Source organism: Nestor notabilis, unplaced genomic scaffold, assembly GCF_000696875.1.
Source record: "Nestor notabilis isolate BGI_N333 unplaced genomic scaffold, ASM69687v1 scaffold2193, whole genome shotgun sequence".
NCBI classification, from domain to species: domain Eukaryota; kingdom Metazoa; phylum Chordata; class Aves; order Psittaciformes; family Psittacidae; genus Nestor; species Nestor notabilis.
This window is the reverse complement of record NW_009922170.1, coordinates 74231-97928: the sequence shown is the minus strand read 5'-3', so window position 1 is coordinate 97928 and position 23698 is coordinate 74231. Positions and strand designations below refer to the sequence as shown.

Below are 23698 nucleotides of genomic sequence, written 5' to 3'. Positions count from 1 at the left end.
CCCCCTGCTGCGGGGTGCGGCAGCCAGCCCGTGGGCAGGTCTGCAGTGCTGCCTCCGGCTGCCAGTGCCCCGCAGTGCCCGCTCTGTCCTTTGCTGCTCGAGAGCTGGTGCAACACAGGCAGTTCCCAGACATGCTGTAAAGGCCTAAGCTAAAGCATGCTAAATACATGTGGGTTAGCATACCCTACTTGTGCCCTTTACTCAATATTGTGAGCTTCCCTCTGCCAGCCCAAATTTAACCATTCTGGAATAAATACTGCTAAGGGGAAGGTGATGACCTCGGGTCTCCAACACAGACAGCAAAGGGCGCAGCGCTGCTCTCCGCAGTGACCCTGCTTTTCATCACTTTTATGTCATGTGAGTGGCAAACGCAGTGAAATCAGTGGTGTTTCCTAGCACGGGCCCTCTGCTTTCCCTCTCTGCCCTGAGTCTCCTCCCATGCAGTGGGGACTGCCTCATTCCCCTTTACAGCACTGGGGAGGAAGAAGAAAATGATGTCAGCGTGCATGTGTGAACAACAGGAAAACACCAGCTGCTAACATGGCACACCTACCAGTCTGCTTGAACACCAGCAAGCCCTGAAAGTGAGGCAGGGGTTTAATTTTAGCATCCATGTCAGATCTCTTCGCCTTTTAAAGAGTGTCCTGGGGCTGACTGGACCCCTTATCTGCCCAGCAGCGCTTCAGCAAGCTGCTTGTCCCTGCAGCTGTGCCCTCCACTCCTCATCCACCAAGGAGCTTCAAAGCTGGAACATCCCTCCACTGCCTCAGGAAGTGCCAGTTACTCTACTGAAGTGATTCAATGAGTAATACGCAGACTATGAAAACATGGCATGTTGCAGTTTGTAAGGAAGAGCCTCGCAGTGCCCACAGATGCTTCCATTTCTCTGTGCTCCAAAGAGTAGAAAGTATATTAACTATGAAACTTATTTTATAAGTTTGAACATTTATTTTTTAATATAAAATAACTAATAAGAAAGGGGTTTATTTCCTCTATAAAACACCCTCTGGCTAGGAGACCCTATCTAGGAGTCCAAAGAAAGTTTTAATCCTCCCATTCAAACTGCCACACAAACTGTGATGAAAGGATGCAGTGCTGGGAAATAAAGAACTTGCTGACCATATTAATCCTTCATCTTCCATTCAGCTTCCTACACCAGTATCCTGTTTCCTTTTTAACAGCCAACAATGCTCCTCTATTTCCTTACGTGATCCACCATAATACTATCATGTCAGACTTAAAAGCAACGTTTCTTAGTAACTAACTGAACTTTCCAATTTTTGTTATAGATTACACAAGAGCTCTGACATCGACCTGCAAACAGTGACACCGTACAACCCAACACCCTGCTTTCTGGTTCATCACAAAATGGTTGGTTCACACAAAGCCCCTGCCTCTGGTTCAAAGTGAACCTGCTCTTGACAGCTACCAGGGGTGCAGCTGCGGGATGGGGACCACTGAGCACACCTCTGAGTGCCATGGACTGTGTGCAAGGGCTCTTTTTGCACTTCTCTTGCATATCTTTTTATACAGTAGACAAAAAACTGATTTAGTAAGATAGCCCTTGATTACTGAAAAGTGTCAGCCATTTAATAACCAAACTTTTCAAAAGAGAGAAGTTTGTGTGAACTAACCTAGTCATTTTTGCACAAGAAGGCAGTTACAGGGAAGAATTTTGCTTCGCATCAGAAAATTCTATACTTGCAGTTACTACACTGAAGGCTTCTGCTCTGCACAATTCTTTAAAAAGATCAAAACCAATGAATCAGATGTTTTAGTTACATTGATACTTGTTTAAAGGACTGAAAACTAAAATAGCTCCAAGTACCTGAAGGTTCCCCGGTAGTACTTCTGAAAAGGACATACTAGTGTTTTGGGGCTTTTTTGCCTTCCTGAGGCAAAACTCAAAAGCCATTGGAGGGAATTTTCATCCCAGGCAAGGTGAGCAAGATCAGTACCACTTGTGCAGAGCTGCAGCAATGCGCCTGGTTACATAAATAAAACTCAAGTCACTTGCACGCATCAGGTCAGAGCTTCACAACCCATGGCTCTGTTACTTTACAAATAATAGGTTATCTCCAACACCATTAGTCTTACCTTATTGTAGTACTGCACCTGAACCGAGTGCCACTGCCCATCGCTGACCCCTCCTGGAACGAATGGTGCCACCGTAGTGGTTGTCTCCCCTGCAAGGGCAGGCAGAAGAGAAAAAGTAAATCAGCATCACTGCAAACTCCACTCTGCACTAAACCAAAACACAGACAGACCCTCATCAGGCACAGGATGCAGCTGTCTTACTTCACCATGGAGGAATTTGGGGTTTTGTACTGTGAGATGGAAAATATCCCCAGTTTCATGGAATTATTTTGGTGCACAAATACAAAACCAGATTCTGGTACATCCAGGTAAATTGTGTTATTTTTCATTATGCTTCTGCAGAGCGCTGTAGCAGATGCAGCGGGTGGATACAGCTAATGCTGAAGCGGTCAACTGAGGAAAAGATGTACAAGAATTCTTCTGCATTTCTGCCAAAGGCAGCACTTTGAGGGTTTTTTTAACATGATGGGTATCGTGCCAGGATTATTTTGACAGGGAAGGGAAGCCTACGCCTCGTCAGAGCTGAGTGTGAAATTCAAAAGCCCTCCAGTGTAAACCCCGTGGGGTAACCTTGGTCCCAGCAAAATTTTTACAACGATTAATAAAATTATTGGCGGCCTTTCAGTATTTAAATTTGAAAGCAAGTCTTTGCCATTGCAATTGTTAAGCTGAAGCTTTTAAGCCAGGTCTGAGTCAGCAGAAGCAGCTCAGTAACCAGGCATATCTGTCCCGAGGTAGCAGCAAAATAAACATTCATGTTGAAAGCACATGAAAGGCCTGGCAGGGAGGAGGGATTGCTGGGTTTCGGCCCTTTTTTTTTCTTTCTCTTTTTTTTTAACAGTTGGAAAATTCTACATAATAAACCACAGGAAAAATAACGCCCTCCCATAAGCTAACAAAGCTCAGAGTATTGTTGAGCTTAAAACGTACTTTCAGCTCTATCTGTATCAAATGCTTTAACCTGTGTGAAGTATCATTCCCATGTCCCCTGCTCTCTTTTAACCCTCATTCTATATACTTCTGTTATTTAAACAGTATAGATTTCAGGTTAGCATATTTGGCATCTTGCTCTAATGCTTTTTATCATTAAGTGATAAAAAATCTGTGGTGAAAATTGGGCTTTTTATGCAGCTAGCATGTTTCTGTGAAAGGAAGATCACCAGTCTCCAACCCTTTTGCTTTGCTTTCTGTGAAACAGTTGTTGCGACAGGTAAAACACTCAGATCAGGTGTCCAAAACTTGTACTGTTCGTTAAAAGCCACTTAAAACTATAAAATATAAACCATTCTCCTTCCAAAGAAAATACCATTTGTAACATACAGGACCAGACCTGCTCTCAGGTGCAGCAGTGCAAATCTAAATTTAGTTTCATGTATTTTAAAGGAGTTCCTCCACATTTAAATGCATATAAGTGCAAGTAGAATTTATTTTTTTTTCTCATTCATCCTCAGGGTGCCTTCCAAGCAATTTGATTCAAGTTTAGACAGGCAGAGCAGAGCTATAGAAGAAAGCACATCGCTCCAAATGCAGCATGTTATTTCATTACACTAATCCATTCAAAAGCCTGCCTTAAAATCTAATTTAGACAACTTTGACCTAATAAAGGGGAAGTGAAACCGGATATCTTCAACCCAAAGGTCCAGATATGCACTTAAGCATCTCTGGTAAATTGATGGGGTCACTTAGGATTTACCATGAGGCCTGAGTGACTGTCACTGGTGATGAGTGTGCAACACTGAGGTGGGCTCTGCCTCTGCTTCTACTGCTTTATGGTTTGCAGTGTCCCACTTTTCACAGAAATAAACTAAGAATTGACTAGAACCTGCATGTCTATCCCAAATACGGATAATGGGAAATAACAGGATTACTTCCTCAGTTACATGCCTGATACAGAGGTACAGACATCTCACTTGACCTGCATGTAACCCCACTTGACCTACATGACAACAAAACTTCCCAGTTTCTATCCCAATGGAAAACAACACCCAAACCTGTGACAACTAGAGGTTGTCTGCCCTACTGAGATTTGGTAAAGCCACCAAAGCCTTCCCACTGAACAGACCTGCTCTTACTGAACAGTCCTGCTCCTAGCCTGAAACAGGAATGCAAGCGCTCTATCAAGAGGGACTCCGAGAGCCTCAGCAAGCCTGGTGAACTCCAGGAGGTGATTCCTGGTGGCTTCAGTGTGCTTCAACCATGCTGTACAGCTGTGTGCTACCCCTGTCATGGCAATTAGCACAGCTGGACATGAGGTTTTGGACGAAACTTGAGCTTTTTTAACTTGGGAAACACTGCTCTGTTAAGACTGGAATGGTCAGGGTTTGTTCTGATCACACTGGTGTCACGAACTGCTTTGCCACTGCCAGGGCTGCTTTTCTGGAGGAAAACCCTCCCCTGGGAGAAGGCCACAGCGGCAGGGATACATGCCACCCTGAGCTGCACTTGGTGGCTTTCCCCTCTCTCTGCTCCCAGAAGCACCAAAAGATACTGGCTTTGTCCTGGTGAGAAAGCAAGCAAACGCCAAAGCCTCTGTTTCTTGTTTCCTAGCCTACCACAGCAACGAACGGGAAGCTAAGTTCTTCTAAATCGATGGTTGTTCATGGCTTCTTCCAATAAGAGGTGCTTCTCCAGCACAAAAGTGCATTTCTGGAACATCACTGCTCATCACCAACCCCATGGCAGGCATTTTTCACTTGCCTGCTAGCTTTTCCTTTGGCTCACATGTAATTGTTAGGCAACATTTACACACATCTAGTTTCACTGATGGCGTAGTGTAAAAATACATAAACACGCGACGTTTATCACAGTGTGATAAAATGAAGTCTCATTTAAGCAAACATTGGCTCAGAGGCCAGCTTTCAGGCTAGTGCCAATCTTTTATAGTAGTCATAAACTCTGGCTTTTATAACTGCTATGTGACAAGCTCCTGCCTGCGACAGCAAGGGTAATCACCACAAACCGCTACAATCTGGTACTTTGCAACACCTGGCATCAGCTGTTCACTATAAAACATGAGCCAGTTACTCAACTAATGAGGCAGCAAATAGCCATATAAAATCCTTAATACACATTTCCAAATGGTTTGAGAGGATCTCCTGACCACAAGCAGAAATGCTCGACTTGAGCAAGACCTCACCTGCAGAGAACGTGAGCTGTATCTGCTCCTCAATGATCTCCAAGGCAATGAAGTCGTGCTTCTCGTTGAAACGCCCATTGTAGAGGAGGAGAGCATTCCTTTCCCTAGTTGCAAACCTAGAACGCAGAGACAAGGGGTTTGTGCTTAATGGCTTATGAATTAAAGACTGATGGTCAAGTCCTTCAGAAGAATGACAGCATTGTGTCTATCACAGAAGCAAGCCTTCGAATCTTTCTTCAGACAGAAAATTGTAACATTGAGGAGTCAGCCACAGGATAAATCTACTCTTTCGCAATCAACAGAGGCAAGTGAGAAGGAAATTGAAGAAACCTACTCTGCAGACATCTGCTGTGCATGCTGACCCTCACAAGGGGTAGAATTAAGCAGATGCATGATGCAGCATGAGTATCTGACACCAAACAGTAGCATCTACTACACTTTGCAAACAGTTCGAAAGCTAGAAAGCATTTTCAGGTCAAAAGGGGGATAGTTGCTGCTTGCTTGCTGTCTAAATGCTACAGGGTACACAGACAGTCACCAACTGATTAAAAAGACCTGATGGGAGGCAAGGGAAAAAGAAAGATAAGAGTTAACTTTAATAATGCCATGTAGACAATTGGGGTTCATCAATCAACAGATCAGTCAACTGGAGGAAGGAAAATAAACACTGAAATGATTCCACTAAATCAGAGCGCCAATGAGTGTTTTTCAGTTTGATTTTTCTTGTGCTTGTTAATATGGGACGTATCACCTCTTTCCTGCAGGAAAACAGGCACCCCCACATTTAAAAAAGCCTGAGGGTTTTGGTCAGCACAGAACTTTTTTTGCAAATTTCTGTGTGTTTTGTGTATTTTATCATTTTTAATTGAATCCCATTATCTTTGGGAATTTACACACAGATTTCATCTACTTAGAAATGCAAAAAAAATTATATTACACTTTACATAAACATTTTTACAAAGATTAATATTCTATAAAGAGAGAAAGAGAGAGAGAAACCATGGGAATTTCTTGTGTTTCCCAATGGCAGTGTAGTGTGATTTTGTATCTTGAATTTCAGGAAATATCCCTGATTTAAATTAACCCACTTTTCCTACAAATGAATGAAATGCTGAATACAGCTAATGAAAGCTGCCTTCCACAGACAGAAGAAATGATTCTTGTGCCTGTCATGTCATGTCTACTGGCAAGACGCTCCTGCGTTGCAACAAGACCTGCACTCAGAGAATGCGAAAGAAGCAGTATTTTAGGACATCAAGGTCTGATATTTGAAATAAAGAATTCAAAAACCAAATAATATTTTTAACAGAAGTATTTGTCAGACCTATGTATGTTGTGGATCATACTGAGTATAGACCTTTCTGAACCAGGAACCTAAATTTGAGCTACATGGAAATACAAATTTTTATTCCATGTATTTTTAATATTTTTGAAGGAGAATGAATTGTTCTGGTTCAAAAAACAGAAGTAAAAATTTTGATATTTCCAGTAAAATACAAACACCAAAGAATATCAGTTGCAGTCCATCAGAATATTATATGACTGTTTTGATTACTTTTAATCAGTTTTGAAATACATCTTTATTTCAAAATTTATTTAACATAATATAAAATAATATTCTAGAAGTCAAGCTAAATGAATTAAGACAATACTGTTGAAATAGCTCTATTTAGTTTTCACTTTTCACCATCAAGCATTTCATCCAAAGGAATACGGTTCCTGTAGAACATTTCCCAAGACTGTATTTTTCCATGGATAACTGCTTCATCAAAACATTTTGATAAGATCTATCCAGAATATATATGTGAGGAAAAGAAATGAGAATAATATTAGCAATGCTTCTTTAATGGGCAGAAAGTTTGATTAGCAGCAACATGAACTTTAGTTCTGTTTGAGTGTATTTTCTGATATGGTTACAATTCTCTACCATAATTTTAATTATTAAGCTATTAGGCTGGTTTTTACATTTCTTTACTCTGTGTGTGCTCAGTTCTATTGTCTGCCACCAGTCAAATGCATCTTTCGTATCATACTAATAGCTAAAGCTGAACTGATCTGGTTATCAGCTGGGAAAAAAAAATACTGTTTTTTAATAGGAGGGTATTTTTAATCTCAGGATATAGGAAACAAAACACACTTTCTTAGAGAATTTTGAATAAATAGTGAGAAAACCTCTTCACTGACAGTGTCTCTTGAAGTGAAGGAATAGCAAGTGTTGGGAGTAAGCAAGGAAGATGTATACTGTTGGGAGCAGAAAGACATGACTGGTCAGTAACCTAAATACTTCTAAGAAAAAAAAATATATCACATTTTAGTTACGAGACTGGACAATGCAAATATCCTGCTCTGTGCAGGAGTCACTCAAGGCTAAGGTAAGCTAGACACTGGGATTTTACCAATGCTCCCAGATCACAAAATATGTAATGGCAAAGCATCGTCTAGTCAGACTGCTAATTCCTGCTTATCCTCACATCATGTTTTCCACCTGCACTGAAGGATAATAAAAGCCAAAGAAATAATAACTGTGAATAAAAGCGAATTTCAGGTATGGAAAGCTAAATGTGTTGTTATCCCAGACCATAGGGGTTGAGCCCCGTGATGCTCTAGACTTCTTATGATCACACCGAGTGCTTAGCTCATGACTAAATATGCCATCTTGGTTTTAAGGAGGGTGAAGAAACCACTACCTTGTACAGCAGTTTGCTGTTTCTCAATAACCCCTACACAGCGCACTTGAGTCACTTCAGCTTGAAGCACCCTACACGTCAAAGATTTCTTCCTGAGAGCCTGAAAAATGACAGCCGGTGGCTGAGGGGACAAGCCAGGAGCAGAGCAGGTAATTCACGCTGGCAGCCAGCCCTGACTGCTCCTTTGTTTGCAGTCAGTATAGGTCTGATGAGGCCTTTCACTCCTCAGCTCTTCTGTGTGCTCCAAACCAACCTGCACAGGCGCAATTCCTCCTTCCCTCAGCTCACGTGCAAACGGTGTCTGTGCTTTCTGATTCAACCAAAATGCCAAGATTCCATCCAATTTCAGATTAAGGCAGACAAAAGATAACTGGAGAGCAGCTGCCTGGCTCCTGACAGACGTAAACCACCAGGTAGCTGGTGGCGTGTGGGGGACATGCCTGGAGGTGTCCTCCCTCGCCTTTTGGGGTCAGCCCTAACACATTTTGTGCTATTTACTCACAGTCAACTGTGAGGGAGAACCAAAGGACAATCTTGATGGGCTAAACCCTGGGAAAGCTGCAAAGCCACCCCCTCTCCCGAGGTGTGTGTGCACCCGGAGTTCTGACTCCACAGCCCTACTCCTGACCCAAGAAGTCTTCTCCTCTAGGATGTGTGAGCCAGGGAAGGAGAGTCCTGGTCCATGCAGTGTGGCTGCCATCATCACTCCCCTTGTCTCCCTGAATGCCCCCATGGAAAAAGTGACAGCCAGCCCAGGAGAAGACTGTCCAATATGGGGATGTCTGGGCAGATGGGATGGGGATGAGGCTGGCTGTGCCTGGCAGTTGGGATGGGACCAGAAGCAGCAGATTGGTATGAAGGCCAGGAGGAGTAAGGGGAGGAGCTGGGACAGTTGGAGTTGTCCCAGGCCCAAGGCTGGGAACCAGCAGAGAGCAAGGACCTGAGGAGGACAAGCCTGTACTCAGACATAGCCTGACAAGACCAGGTCCTCTCACAGCCTGGGAAACAAGAGAGAAAGGGTGCTCCCAAATAAGCATCACGAATGGGTTGGCTCTGCAGTCAGCCTCAAAGTCTGGAGTTCGTGGGCCCAGCTAGAAAACGTGGCAAACCTACCACCTACCCTCATTCCTCTTCAGCTGAGGGCTGCTGAGAGGTGGCCAGGGAGGTCCTGGTGCCTCCTCTCCCCATGCCGTCACCCCGCGTTGCAGCAGCGGAAGGTCAGGAGTTAGCAGCTCAGCAGGGCAGATAATCACGCAAACAACACAACTGTGCCCCACTAGCAGGAATCGCTGTCAGAAATCCCCCAAGTGACCTCCACCTGTGGGTAATTCGGGTGGAGACAATACTTAACAAACACCCGCCAGGCACAGAGCCCTTCCCCACCGGGACTTACATGAGGGAGACGGTGAAGTGGAAGCGCTGTCGCAGCCCCTTGAAGGTGATGAAGGACTGCGGGGGGAAGCTCCGGGTGGTCATCTCGCAGTACGGCCGCTCGTATTCGCCCGGGGGGCACTCGCACTTGAAGCCCCCGATCAGCAGGTTCACACAGGTTCCTCCGTTCTTACACACCCCTGGAGCACAGCGGCCGGAGCGCGCGTTCACCTCACAGTACTCTCCTGCAAGGGGAGAAGCAGACGTCAGGGAAGGTGATGGCAGCGAGCTGGACACTCGGATACCCAAGTGTTTCTGCTAAAGGATAAGCTGCTTCCAAACTCCTTGTGGAACGCCCTCCGCAAGGTTTGAGTGTGTAATTGCAGGGGTTAGGGATGCTGTGGCACCTTTCAAGTCTGAACTTTCAGGGGGGTGCGGGATACTAATCGCTGAGCAATCCTCTTGCAAATATCCAACAACGTTGGCCTTGGTTTTCAGATTCCTTGGCCACTTCCAGGTCCAGTGATAAACATAAAGCTGACAGACAGATGTACACAGGAAGAGGTAGCAACACCAGTTGAAGACTTGCACACTGCCTCTCAACCAACAGATGTGTAAATTGTCCTGGCATTTCACTATGGGTTGGAAACTGTGTAAACAGATAAACAGGGAAATGTTTGCATTTTGTCTTGAGTGGAATTGTGCTTTGCTGCCCATGGAGGTGTCAGGGCACGGCTGAGCTCACAACACTTGCGGAAAGTTCATAGAAAGAATAAGCAGGATGCTGATGACATATGTATTGCTTCCACCTTTTCCCATGCATGCATCCTGCAGTGACAGCCATGTTCTGAACCCTTCAGAGATGGGCACAGTAGCTCCGCAGAACTTGCAGATTCTGCATGCTGCTTCCTGAAGCTGTTTTTCCCCTAAATGCTTCACCTTTATTCAACTTCCAAGTTTGTATTAAGAAGTGTTAAATTGTCCTGGGTTCAGCACAACACAAACAACAATACCAAAGATTGAGGTGCCTTGCTTAGTATGTACGCTGTAATTTTTTCCTGTGTTTCCCAAATTCTGAGAGCAAATCACAAATTAAAAAAAAGTGCATTTTTCACTTTAAAAGATCTGCTGCAGTTGGGACACAAGCAGCTACTGAATTAATCATTGTATAAAAGCCCTCTATGTGAGTTAATTAGTTAACATTTATGTTTTGCATTCCTAAAGTGTAAAGCATGTTCAGATCCCACACATAAAACTGTTCAGAGAAACTGGAGATGGCACATACAGTTGGATTTTACCCAGTAGCAATGTCTGACAAATAAATGTAGAGCAAAACTACTCAACACAGCCAGCAGAAGGAATATATTTCCAACAGTTCGATATTTGCATGACTGCTCACTACCAGATTCTACAGTTATATTAATTCAAGCACAGTTAAAGCCGTGCAAATGTGTTCCTGGAGGAGAGTAAAAGCAGCAGGAGCTGTGGGCAGTGACTCACACACAAAGGCAAATTAAAACAGCAAGTTTCTCTCCAGTTGCTGTCCCTGCAGCCCTGCTCCCACGGCCGGCTGCAGCCAGCACTACTGCCGCATCCAGACCTGAATTTGCACCTCTTTTCTATGCCAGGCTGTAAACTTCAATGGTTTGCAGCTGGCTTAGCCACTGCCCCAGGGGTAGCAATCTCTGAGAGAAGGTGAGGTGGACAGCCCGACTGCTTTGGCTCTCCAGTTCCGCCAGCTTTCTGCTCTTACATCAACATGACATGTCTTTGAGGCAGGTACAATGTATTCTGCCGAAATACGTAAGCAAATACAAGAGTGCCATGATCATGCAGCCAGCCAAAGCATGCCCCATCCAGGTGGATTCAGCTCTGGAGGATGAACCTCTGGCCTTACTCCGTGCTCCACATGATGAGCAGAGCCATCGTACAACTGCCTCCTAATGAATGCATTTGTGGGTATATCCTGGCAAACAATACACAGGAGTGTTTCAGTATATTTTTAAAGGATATAACACAAAGCACAGGGGAGCTGAACGCATCTCTCTATAATAAGAATTCTCAGAGTTAGCAAATTAGGAAATAAATCTTTTCAGTCATCCTAGAGGGAGTGCAATCCCAAACCTCGGAAGTAATAAACCATATAGACAGTTCAACTTCAAACCTGTCCTTAGAGCTTTTCTGATTCAGCACTGATGTTCCTGTAGTCTCCCTTTAACATATTAAGATGAAATGCTGTGAAACCCACTTGATAAATATCTTCCTGTTTCCATTCATCAGCTGTGAGTATCAGGCAAAAGTACGTGAATACATCTCCTTGATACTTAAAAATGCTCTAGAGTGTGCTTCTTTTGGGAGAAACTGCATGTATAACCAAAGACAGAAAATTCCCTCCATGTATTGGGTATGCCAGAGAAAACACACACACACATCAGATGCTACAGAAAGCACTTCTTGATGATCTGCTGCATAAGCATAGCCAATCCCCCTTAATACACACACGTACCAAAACTCTCAAAAAGATGGAATAACATTCCATTGGTATTATATTCCATATAATTCCTATAGAAAGAATAAGCACAGGTCTGTCGCTTTAAAAAAGTTGTAGAATATTCTGTGAAATAACTTTCAGCTCAGAGAGGAATGTAATCTTGAAGGCTTTCTGAAAACAGAATGATATATTTGGCAAAAGCAAATAACACACAGGCTTGAATACACAGGGAGAAAAAGGAGTGAACTAAAGGGAGAGATTCCTGGCACTGTAGCATGCTGTGGAAATGCCATGGCAATACGGAGGCAAAATACAAAAGCCTAAGCTGGAAGTCACTGGTGGTTCTGTTTCAGTTCCGTGATAAAACAAGAACGTACAGACCATTTGTTTAGATACCTATACAGGCATCAAACTATCCAAGAGAAAAGAGAGCTTACAGAAAAGCTCCATTGAATTATGTTTATTACTGCTTTCATTATGATGCTTAAAGAAGTAATTTGAAAGAATGTAGTTCAATGAATAAGATCCTTTGTCCTATATTCATTCAGCTGTAGCATCACTGATGTCCCAGTTACTAAAATTATTCTGAATCCTCTTTAGTCTGCAATGTAAATGAGAACTGCATTTGAAGCATATTCTTTGATCTTGAATTTTCATATTTTATGTGTATTTACAAAAATATACTAAAACAGTGGTATTGAAATCTCTGCAGTAGCTCCATCGCTGTGCTTCAAGGCACAAAAGTCTACCAAGAAACTTGATAACTTCTTAATTACCCTTTTTTCCAAAAGTGCCTGGAATTACTTAGGAACTGGGCATTTGGGGCTTTATGGAGTAGCCATCTGAGCAAGTATTGGAAATGCTGCTTTGATCAGGATTGGCAACAGAACCTTTGTGTCACACTTGGGTTTGCCACTTCCAAGGGTGGCCAGCTCATCCCAGACATATCGCTGGCCCACAGCACTGCCTTGCAGGAGCCTTGAGGATGGCTTGAAAAGTGTCCTCAGTGTTTGAACTGAAGCCTGCATGGAGTTCAAGGACAAGCTGTTTGTTGGCTGGAGTTGGAGTCAGAAGGCCCTAAGGGAAGAGCTACTTGAGGAACTGAAAAGGAAGGGATGTGTATCTGCCAGTCTTCGGGATGAAAAGCGCCTGTGTGCCTGCTTGCAGCTGCAAGTCAGAGGGCTGGGACGTGCTGTCAGAGGGAATGTCTTGCCTTTCAGGAGGGAAAAATAGCACAGAAGGAGGGAGAGCTGCTGCGCAGTGAGGGTCTGGAGGGGCTGGGGTGATAAGCTGTCACACACAGCCTGGGGTTGGTCTGCGATGCTGGCATGGCTCACTCCGTCACCCAGCCTGCGAAACTCCCTTCACTCCTCATGGCATTTCCTTGGCTAACATGATTTCATTTTTCACTGGACAGCATTTTAGGAATCACTTAAAACACCAATTACGTATCACACCTCTGTGAAATCCAAGCAGGAGATGTGAAGCTTAGTCCTTCCAGCTGCTAAATCTAAAGCATGCACTGACAGATAACACAGGCCACGGCTGCCTGTTATCTGCCAGCAGATTACTGGGCTTTGAAAAACTTCTGCCCCTAGTCAGCAAACGGTTTACTGTTAACAGAACAGTAGCTGATCTTACAGGCTCTCAATCAATACTGATGACTATTAAAACTATGAGTCCTATGGCTTTTACCCAGCCCTTTACGTGATGCTTCCTGGTTTTAAAGTCCTTGAGATCACAGAATCATAGAATGGTTAGAGCTGGAAAGGACCTTAAGATCATCTAGTTCCAACACACAACATGATAGCTGCTTTCAGCACTGCTTCCTACTTGCAACCATCCTGTCTCCAATACAAGTCTACTTCAGTTTTAGGACTAACTTTAAAAGACGTTAATCATAACATTTCTTTTATTTACTTTAAGTAGTGAGGACACTATGATATCAGGCATAACATAACAAGAACAGGCATAGCAAAAGACTGGCTAAAAGATCTGGTCTTCTTCTGACCTATTCCAAATACAGTAACGTAAGAGTTTAATGAATAAACAGTAAATGATGATAAAAAAGTGAAAAGAAATACAAATAATGTATCTAAAAAATGAAAAAAATATCTCATATTGGAAATACTTTGTGAGCAGAACATTATGAGTTTCCAGCAGCACACTGGTGTGCATCAATGAGCCAGTCTTTTGCAGAAATTTGCCTGTGGTTTTGCTGGTGAGTTGCTTGACATTCAACAGACAATATATAATGTTGGGAAGCTTGCTGGAAACAACATGACAGCACTGGAATAAATACAGAATTACTCTACACTTCAGTTTACTGCAATGTGTTTCCACAATACCCCTGTTTAGAGGCTAGTCCTCAAAAACTGGTACTATTCTCCAAATGTTTCATCTTAAATACTACATAAAATAGATATTTACATGAAGCAGCAGACTTGCACTGATGTTCCTGTTTCTTTTTTTCCAGTTTCCCACGACACATGTTAATTTTTCACTCAGTGTCTGTAATTGTTTGACTTGAACTGATTCTTCTCTCCCATCCTCCATCCTGCCATTTGCTCTAGATACATATTAATCTCCATGTTTGAGGTTGCTTCACCATAATGGAAAGCATTTTAAGAAGCTGATTTAAGCAGCCGGTCTATAACAGTGTACTTCTTTAAAGTGGAAAGGAAAAACAACAAGAAATAGGGCAACTAAATTCTTCAAAGAATTCCCATTGACCCACTGCCCTAATAAAGAACCGACTATCATTAAAAATGTATTTGCGCATTATGGGAAAATCAATCCTCCTTTTCCTCTAGTAACTAAACTGCTACTAACCTTAAATGACAACCAGCACTAAAGCAATCAGTGCACTACATAATAAGAAGGTTGTTAAAAACAAATTAGCTGCAGAATCAGCCTGGAAATCGCTACTGGGACAAGAGGTAAAGAGGTTGGGATCCAACGCACCCACTGTAGGGGTGGTTTCACCATTGTTTAGGCTGAGTAGGAGTTACCACAGTCCTTTAATTCCCAAAATGTGCTGCACTTTCCTCCCCCTCCTTTGTGTTGGCTTTCATGTAATCCTGGAGTTGACTGATTTGTGGAGCTAAGATGGCAAAACACCACTCATTTCTTTATTGTAGTGTTAGTGATCTTCTGATTAGGTCCCTCCTAGGGTTGATGGGATGAATAGCACAGCAGGCAAAAGGGAAGGAGGCAGGACCATGCACCCAGGAGTAAGGACGAGGGAATGGTCTTAGAAAGGTTTAACTGTTATGGAAATACAGCTTTAACCCTGTGTGAGTGGCTCATGTTTGGCATAGGTGAACTGAATCAACACGTTGAGTAGATACTCACCTCTCTCCACTGGCTATGCACAGATACAGTGCAGGAAAAATTGCCTGAAATGTAGGCTCAAGTTCAATAATAAAAATGAATATTGGATTTTGCCCATAAAGGGAAATTCATGACTTCAGCGGCTCTGCAGTGCATGAGCCTAACTTCAGAACCTACTGGGAGAAGTCAGCCGTACCTCCCAGTAAATGCCACTTTCCAATGAAACATTACACAGACAAACAAAAATCTAATGGTTTTATGACAGAACTTACAGAGCAGTTACCCAGAAAGAATCACCAAGTCATTCTGAATGAAGGAGAAGCTGGACCATAGAATCATAGAATAGTTAGGGTTGGAAAGGACCTTAAGATCATCTAGTTCCAACTACTCATCATGATTAATTAGGGGATGAATCTGTTGTACTATTTTATGCAGAAGAATCAGAAATGCTATTCAAAGCACAGAGGTAAAACCTGGGTCCCTTACAAATCAATGGCCAAACCCCTAATGACATTTCAGAGGGGCCATGCAGATGCACACGTTAGACTCAGCACTGACACTGGTTGTCACCACTTTATGAGGGTTCTGTGCTGCTACTCAAAGTTCAAATCTGAAAATATACCTTGGTCTTTCCTTTTACCTTTTTAATGTTAGAATGGGGACTGATCTAGGAAAATTAAAATCAGCCCCAACCCTCTTACAGGAAGAAACATCAGCTTAAGGTCCACTTCAGGATATCCCTTCTCTTTGCTTTCTGCTCCCTTTGCTGCTTTCAGGACTATAAAGGCATATTGTGAGAAACAGGCTAAAGTAAATTAGTACATAAATACATACATAAATACACTCAATCACTCTGTTTAGGACTAAATCCCTGTGAGCCGTAGTGACAGCTGTCCTTTATATTTTAAGTTGCTAACAATTCCAGATTTAACAAGATGTATTTGCAAGAGAGCAACCTGAATTTAAAACACTAAGCAAAATAACAGCAAAACCATTCCTATATCTATACCTATATCTGTATCTCTCATCTATCTCATCTATCTCATCTATATCATCTACATCTATATCATCTACATCTGTATCATCTACATCACCTATATCTTCATCTTGCCAAGTAACTCTCTGAGGTGATAGAAAATGATCCTATACTCAGCTACTCAGGAAATCACTCTTATCTCCAGATCTCGTTTAATTTTTCTGTGGGCATAAGCTCTAAACTCTGAGCCGGTGAGAAGAGAGGGTGCAAAATTACCAGTGCTCTCTCAGCTATATATATCAACCCTCTCCTTTACCATCACCCTTCTGCCTTCCCTGTGCCTTCTTCCACAGAGTTCCCCCAGGCATCCCTGATAACTCACGTATCAGATTTTCAAAAATCATGAGACTGGGCTAAATAAAGGTCATGAGATCTTCAATCATGAGATGCTCCAACATAATGAACATGGAAGGCTTTTTATTTCCTTCTTTTTTGCCTCTGAAGCTGCGGGTAGCATGTGCTGGCCCCAAGGTGAGTGAGAGCTCTCGGTGGTCAAATTCCAGCCCAAAAAACCTCAACCAAAACCAGCTGTTCTGAGGGAGGTCCCATCCCCACTCCCAACAGGAAAATGCTACTCAACCCTTCCCAGCTCTTCATCCCGCTGGGGTCCTTGTGGACAGCACCTCTACCCCAACTGCTCCACGGTCCTGCAAGCTCCTGGGAGGAGGAGGACCGCAATGAAAAACTCCCCTGGCCAGCAAGGCAAAGGAGAGGCCAGGACCCCATCCAACCTCCTGATTCTTCACCCCTAGCAACCAAGCTAAACTCTACAAAAACAAGAGCAGGGAAAGCTCAGGTCTCCATCTCTCAAGTAGTTTTGGGCTGTGCCCACTGATGTACTGCACTCACAGGACAGCCGCTGAAATGGTACCTGGCCCCTTGGCCATCCAAAATCAGGCCCAGGATCCTGTGCCCCGCACCAGCCTGAGCAAAAATGTTCCTCCTCTCCTCGCTTCCTCCCCTTCCCTGGTCACAAAACAAAACAAAGGAAACCCTGCAGTGATGGGTGGGTGGATGGGTGGATGGATGGATGGATGATTTGGGGCTTTTTTGGCTTTGCATTTAAATGAGAATGAATAATTGGGGGGGGGAGGGGGGAAGAAACAATACTGAGGAGGATTAGTGATATTTGGGACACATCTGTTGAAGAAATGAATTAATCTGTGGATTTCAGAAATTATCAGCATGTTTTGAAGATTATATATGTTCAATTTGAATGGTCACTGGACCTTGTTTTCCTGTGCAACTTCACCAGCGCTGGCAGGAACAAAGCACAGACAAAAGTCGTGACTGAGTCTTTAGTAGCTGCGTCCTCTTCTTCATATATTCACTGAGGATTAAAAATGCTCAGTCATTAAGCTTCCACTCTGCCTACACCAGATAGCTCACTTTTCACTGTCCAGCAGCAAGAGTGGCATGAGCATCAGAAGTGCTAGCAACACTTACCCAAATATTGCGATTTCTTTCTGTATAGGACGCTGATGAGCAAGGAGGCAGAGACCACAGTGAAACATTCCCAATTTAAGGAAACACTCCATTTCAAAGTCCACCTTAAAGTTTGGGAAAGAAAAGACAGAACCCAGGATTTTACAGCCCACAGATTAGTGCCAATGCCTCCAAAGAATCCCCAGCGGGGTGTTTTGCAGAGCTGGGGTGCATGCTCAGTGGCAAACCCATGCAGAGCCATCACTGTGTGAAGCCTCAGCACTGCTCTCCTGGCTCAGGCAGGTGGGCAGAGGTGCACACAACATGCCTGGCTTCTCCCCACTGCCTGCTCTCACGGCACCAGACATGATCTCCCCCAGGCCTCTGGGGAACAGCACTGGTTTTGAATGTTTTAGATGTGGAGGTGGAGGAAACATCCATGTCTGCAGCCTGCCACAGCTACTAAGCAACGTCTGTCCTGTGGTGTCCAACAGGTAATTTCTTAATGTCTTAATCTTCGCTTTTGGCTGATTTTACAACTCGAAATCCTGTAAACTACTGAACCGTTTGTTGTAATGGACAATGCCCTCACAATGCCTCTGCCTTTGACCTATAAGGTGAAGCTTTAGAGATCTTTTTAGGTTCTGTCTCTCATCCAGGACTATACACAGCACAAATCTAACCAAGTGAAAAAGGAAATGCACCAAAACTTCCAGTTTATATTGAGCTCTATGATTTGTATGTAAGACAATTTATTATAATGCAAATTGCACTGATTTGGGGTAAGATATGGTGATGAAGCAATGCCTTTCAAAAGCCTAAGCTTTATCTCTGGATGTATTTAGGAGGGGGAAAACACTACCGTAGATGTCAAAGATAAAACTCAAATTAGATTATGCCATTGTGTCTTCAATTTGCATTATGTCTTACTTGGAATAAATCTCTTCCTAAAAATCCCACCTTAAAACCAATGAGAAAGGTGGAGGTGTAAGAACAAAACACACCTCTGCATAATATACTTACATTTATATACAGAGGAATATTTCTCCTTCTGCTTATTTTTAAGATAAATGACCGTATCCTACCTTTGCTGTATATACCTCTGATATTATACTTTTGTTTTCTCTGCTCTGTATGCCCCCTAACACATCTCCAGTAGTGCTACTTAAGGAGGGACCGAAGGACAGAGCAGGACATGTTGCCTTCAGGACAGCCTTTGGAGTCTGGTCCATATTTGCATCCCTGCACACCTGCAGGCACCTCTGCTTGGGAACCAGCTGCTATGCCTTGTTCTCACCTCCTTCCACGGGCAGCAGTGAGAGAGAAAAAAGGGGACTCATACACTTGGTGTGCCTCTGCTCCAATGACAAAAAGGACTATTCCATCACGCAAAGCTGCAGTTTTCACTGGGCACTGAATGCCACCACTGGCACTGTTAACACCGTTAACAAGGTTAACAAGGCTGCTGTTCCACAGGCCTTTCCGGCCTCCCACTGGGCTTTTCAAAATACATTAAATACATTAAACTATTTACATGAATGAGGAAAGCAAGCAAGGCATGGCAGCTGGGCCAGGGGTGTGTCTGCATGATAACTTTTATCACAGGAACTCAGGAGCTGGAAAACCAGACATGCTTTCAGGTACTGCCAGGCTTCCTGCTCACTTTCCACCTGCTTTCCCTAAGCTGCTTTCCACAGAGGAGGACAACAAGGGACTGAAATTCCCAGCTCCCAAATTGGTAGGGAAGGGGAAAGATCTAGCACTGTATTTTTGAGCAAGTTAACACCACAATGCACTTGAGAAAGGGAACATACCTGCAAATAACTGACCTCAAAAACAGAGGAAGATAGAAAAGTGCTGAGGAATACGCAGGGTCTCCCTTTCAATGACAAACATTACTGGGTTTTTTAGGAGAGTCCAACCCTTACTCCACTAAGACCCGTTTAATTTTCTCCATGTAGCTGTTACAGACTTGATGTTTCAGCTCAGAACAAGAGACAAAGCACAGAAGAAACCATCAGCCCCAGCTCCCAGCACGGATTCACTGCACAAGCAGCTAACTGTACACCTCCATTAAAGGAAGACTGGTGAGAGCCTGCATTTCATATTTTCCATAAATCAGAGGTTTTCACAGGAAAACTTCACACTCACATCTTCGGTATAATCCAACACTGTGGTAAAAATGATGGCATTTAGAAACAGGCAGACCTCAAATCAAATGATGCCCCTAAATGCCCTAGGTGGTCCCAAAAGCTCTGGTGGAAAGAAGCATAATGGCCAATTAGTGAGAATAATTGAAAAGAAGCCATAAAATATTAATAAAGCAACTAAAAAACATGCTCAAAGTAATTCTACTATTGGAATTATGTCTTAGGAGGCTAGGGTTTCAGAGCTTTCTATTTTCATTTGGTATGAGAAGTATTATGTTAAAAGAAAGTTATATTTAGAAGCCCTGTATTGTGGATTGTAGGAGTTCAGAGGTTTTGCTTGACAGAGTGGATAGAACTGGCAAAACTGATCCGATGCTCATCAAACTTCCATTGTTACACATTGAAGACACATCCTGAAAAAATCAAAACTGCCCCTTGACTTGTAAAATCAAAATGATCAGCGGTAAGGAAATAATCCCCATAACCTCATGTTTTGGTAACCTCAAAAATATTTCACACACTGGTCAGGAACATAAACTGAAAACAAAAAGCGACTTAACCAGGGAAGCCGACTTTATTTCTTAATGAGTCCTGAAAATGGCCTTGTAATGTCACATTCACCTTGCACAGAAAATCTCAAAACCAGTGTATTTTTAAATCTACACAACAGGTAGAAATTCAAAAGTTACTTTTTTAGCAAGATATTTTTAAACACTCATCAAAAATGAATCTAGCCAGCTTCCACAGCTTGTACTTAACTCTTCTTACAACAGTATAGTGGATTAAAATTCAGCTTTTTTGTGAAATATGGTTTAAAATCACTTATTAACATTTTATTAGAATGAATACACTTTAGTGTATCATCTAGATTATGTTAATTATTAATATAAGGCACTTATCTTCATAATAATGTTTCTCATAATATGCATATCAGTGTGTTGACCCCTTGAAGCTGGGTGGCTATATCTAACTGAAATAGGGGGTTTCATTTTTGTATTGGAAAATGCTGTATAATGGCTCTGATATGCTTCATTAGGAAGAATTTGAGAGACAGCGTGAAGTAAAGTATCTTTATCTCGATTCTGAAAAACCGAAAATTTGGGCTGAGATCTGCTCGGGAAGCTGCAACTCGGGGGCACCGCTCAGGGTGGGTGCAAAACAAAACCTGCCCCAGAGGAGCAGTGGCTGGGATGCAGGCACTGAACCATGATGCTCTAAACAAAAGAGCATTTGCAGCAACAATGAAATTGTGGTTCCCACCATGCCCTGCACAACTGTATTGCAGAACTGTAATTATCTTGTTGTTCAAGGCCAAGTGCCTCTGTCTGGTGCTCAACTGTCAAAGCTTCCAATCATGATAACACAAAGAACAGACACACAAGAAAATTACTTTATACTTTTTCCTCCCTAACTGGACGTCATCCTGATTCCCTCGTCTCTGCACCCAGCCACCCTTCCTGCCACTTTCCTGTTGTTTTATCTGCTGATGAAAATAAAAATGTCTAACTTGGGAATTACAAACACATACAGAAGCCCAATATGGTTTTCATAGTTCAGTCTTGATGACTTGTAAGGGGGCTTCACAGTTGTATTTACAGGCATGAGAAAAGGAGCCCTGTTACCTTGTTTCTTAGAAGATTAACTTCTTTATTGTTTTGGAAGATCTGAAGTATTTAATTCCATTCTCCCTGGAATTTCATGTTTTAGCCTTCACCTCTGATCTGCCCTGAACATTGTTCACAGCTGAGGTGAGGGGCTTTACAGAACATGAGGCATACTGGGAAAAATACTATCTCATTATGATTTTATATTCCTCACAAATAACTTAAAGGCAAGTTGTTGGTTTTTTTCTCCTCCTTTCTCTTCTCCTTTTTCCTTATGTGATTTGTTTTCATCGAGTAAAAAACAACCAAGACACCTAGCCATTAGCAAAAATCCACTTAAAGGGTAGTCTAATATATGGGCTATTTTGACACTCAGCAAGTGGATGTTTGGGTGTATTAGAATGCATTTGTGTGACTTAAAATTTTATCCCACTAACATTTCTGACATTAAACTATGAGAAAACCAAACTAATATGTTACAGAAGGCCTAACTTGGCTAAATCAATAAAATCATAATTGTAAACTATGGTTTACACAGAGAAGTTGGCCATTGTTTAATAAACTGCTATTTAAAATATTTTAATTCAAACAAAGCTCACTGTGTGTAGTTTCTCTCAGATCAGTGTTCTGCAATGCATATATAGGTTCACAATTATAGTGTGTGGGAATTCAGCTACATCAGTGGGGAGGGGTTTTACATGCACCTATAAAATTATAATATCAAATAGCTTCACTTTGTGTAATTGCGCTCCACTTTCCACTTTCTTTTAGTTACACCAGTAAAGATAAGCAAACGCATTAAAACAAAGGTTTTCAAAAAGCCTGGGAGAATTGTGACTCCCATGTAGGCAGGGTAAGAGAAAACTCATCAGTATAAAGCCAGGAGAACAAGTCAAGAGCCTAACTGACAGAGCAAGATTATTAAAAAAGAAATAGAAGTACAACAGGTTACAGACAACAAAGGACATTTCACCAAACCTGGAACAAAAGGAATCCTCAGCTAACCAGGATGCCAACGAGAAACTTGAAGTGTTCAGTACATGTCCCTCTCCCCTTGAACACCACTAGCTGATAGGCTCATACTCACAGGACATTTTCTTGGCAAGAGGTGGGAAGGAGAGGTCAGGGCCAGAGGCAGGCAGGTACCCACGCCAGGTTAGCAGTTTGCCTTGCTCATGTAAAGCGAGCTGCCTGGCAGCAAACACAAGCTTACCTTGGCATGGCTTCAGGGTCAAATGCGCTATTTTCACATCGGTGTTTTAACGATATTTGACGTAACGAAAGAGACAAGCCAGTGTTAGCCATGGCAGGGTGGTTGGACTACATGACCTTTAATGGTTTCTCCCAACCCAAACTATCCTACCTGGCCATTAGGGCTCAATATTAAACACCTACTTGGTTCAACAGCTGCAGTGCCGTCACACCATAGTGTGTGCTTGCAGGCCCCTCATGTGTGCACGCCCCTTGGCTTCATATTGTACAGCCCACAACTAAGAACCTACCTTCTCTCTGTATTGTAACATCATCTAACGGATATCAACGGCATTAATAGCAAGTAGGTACAAAAATGTGTGAGCATGCAACCATCCTCAAACAGGTTATTGCCCAAGTTCTTTGGATACTGAATTTTAGCTACATGCTACTTAAAATTATCACAGAATCATAGAATAGTTAGGATTGGAAAGGATCTGAACGCATTTAGCAGTGAGCCTCGACACAGAAACAAGCAAGAACCCCTTTTAACATGCACCATAAATCTCTGAGTTAAACACAATGGGCCAGTGAGCATGCAGGCTTCTGCTGAGAGTCTGTGTCAAGAAAGAAATGTCCTTCATGGGAATCTCACCCAGGTTTCCAGCTGTGGGCAGCCCAGGAATGGCCCAGAGGAGCTGCTTGGGCCATTGTCCAGCCCTGCTGGACTTGCCACTGACTGCTTTTATGTGACCTGGAAGAGATGAAGCATGCTGTGCCTCAGCTTCCCGTCCCTTCGGTGAGGGGGACAGCACCTTCTTGCTCAAAGAGGTGTCTCAGAGGCTTCCTTTGTGGTTAGTAATTTTTTGCAGAGTCCATAGTGATCCTTAGATCACTGAGAAGTGTTTTGTACAGGTACAGCTTGTAATGATCTGAAATCACAGTTCTCTGGGAGTATATATAGACCCAAAGAGAATTTTGCCAGGTCATACCTCTTAATCTGAATATCCAAATCCAATACTTGTTTTCAGGACCTCATGACATAAAATGGGCATGATGTTAAAAGGAGAGAAAGGAAAGTAAATATCACAATTGACTGCTGTGCTTTTCAAATGCAGCATTCACTGCCCAATAGCCAATGGAAGACTTATTACCCGTGGCTAATTGCAAAGAATAG

General features: G+C 42.8%; 1 protein-coding gene across 1 annotated transcript in view; it reads right to left on the bottom strand.

Annotated features, from left to right (window-relative positions):
* Positions 1–23698, bottom strand: part of LOC104403371 (cadherin EGF LAG seven-pass G-type receptor 1-like) — a gene marked incomplete at its 5' end in the record, with an annotated part of 161343 nt that overhangs the window by 63420 nt on the left and 74225 nt on the right. The window contains 3 exon segments of the mRNA XM_010011482.1: positions 2098–2186; positions 5234–5349; positions 9314–9536. Of these exon segments, the coding sequence (XP_010009784.1) occupies positions 2098–2186; positions 5234–5349; positions 9314–9536 (428 nt within the window).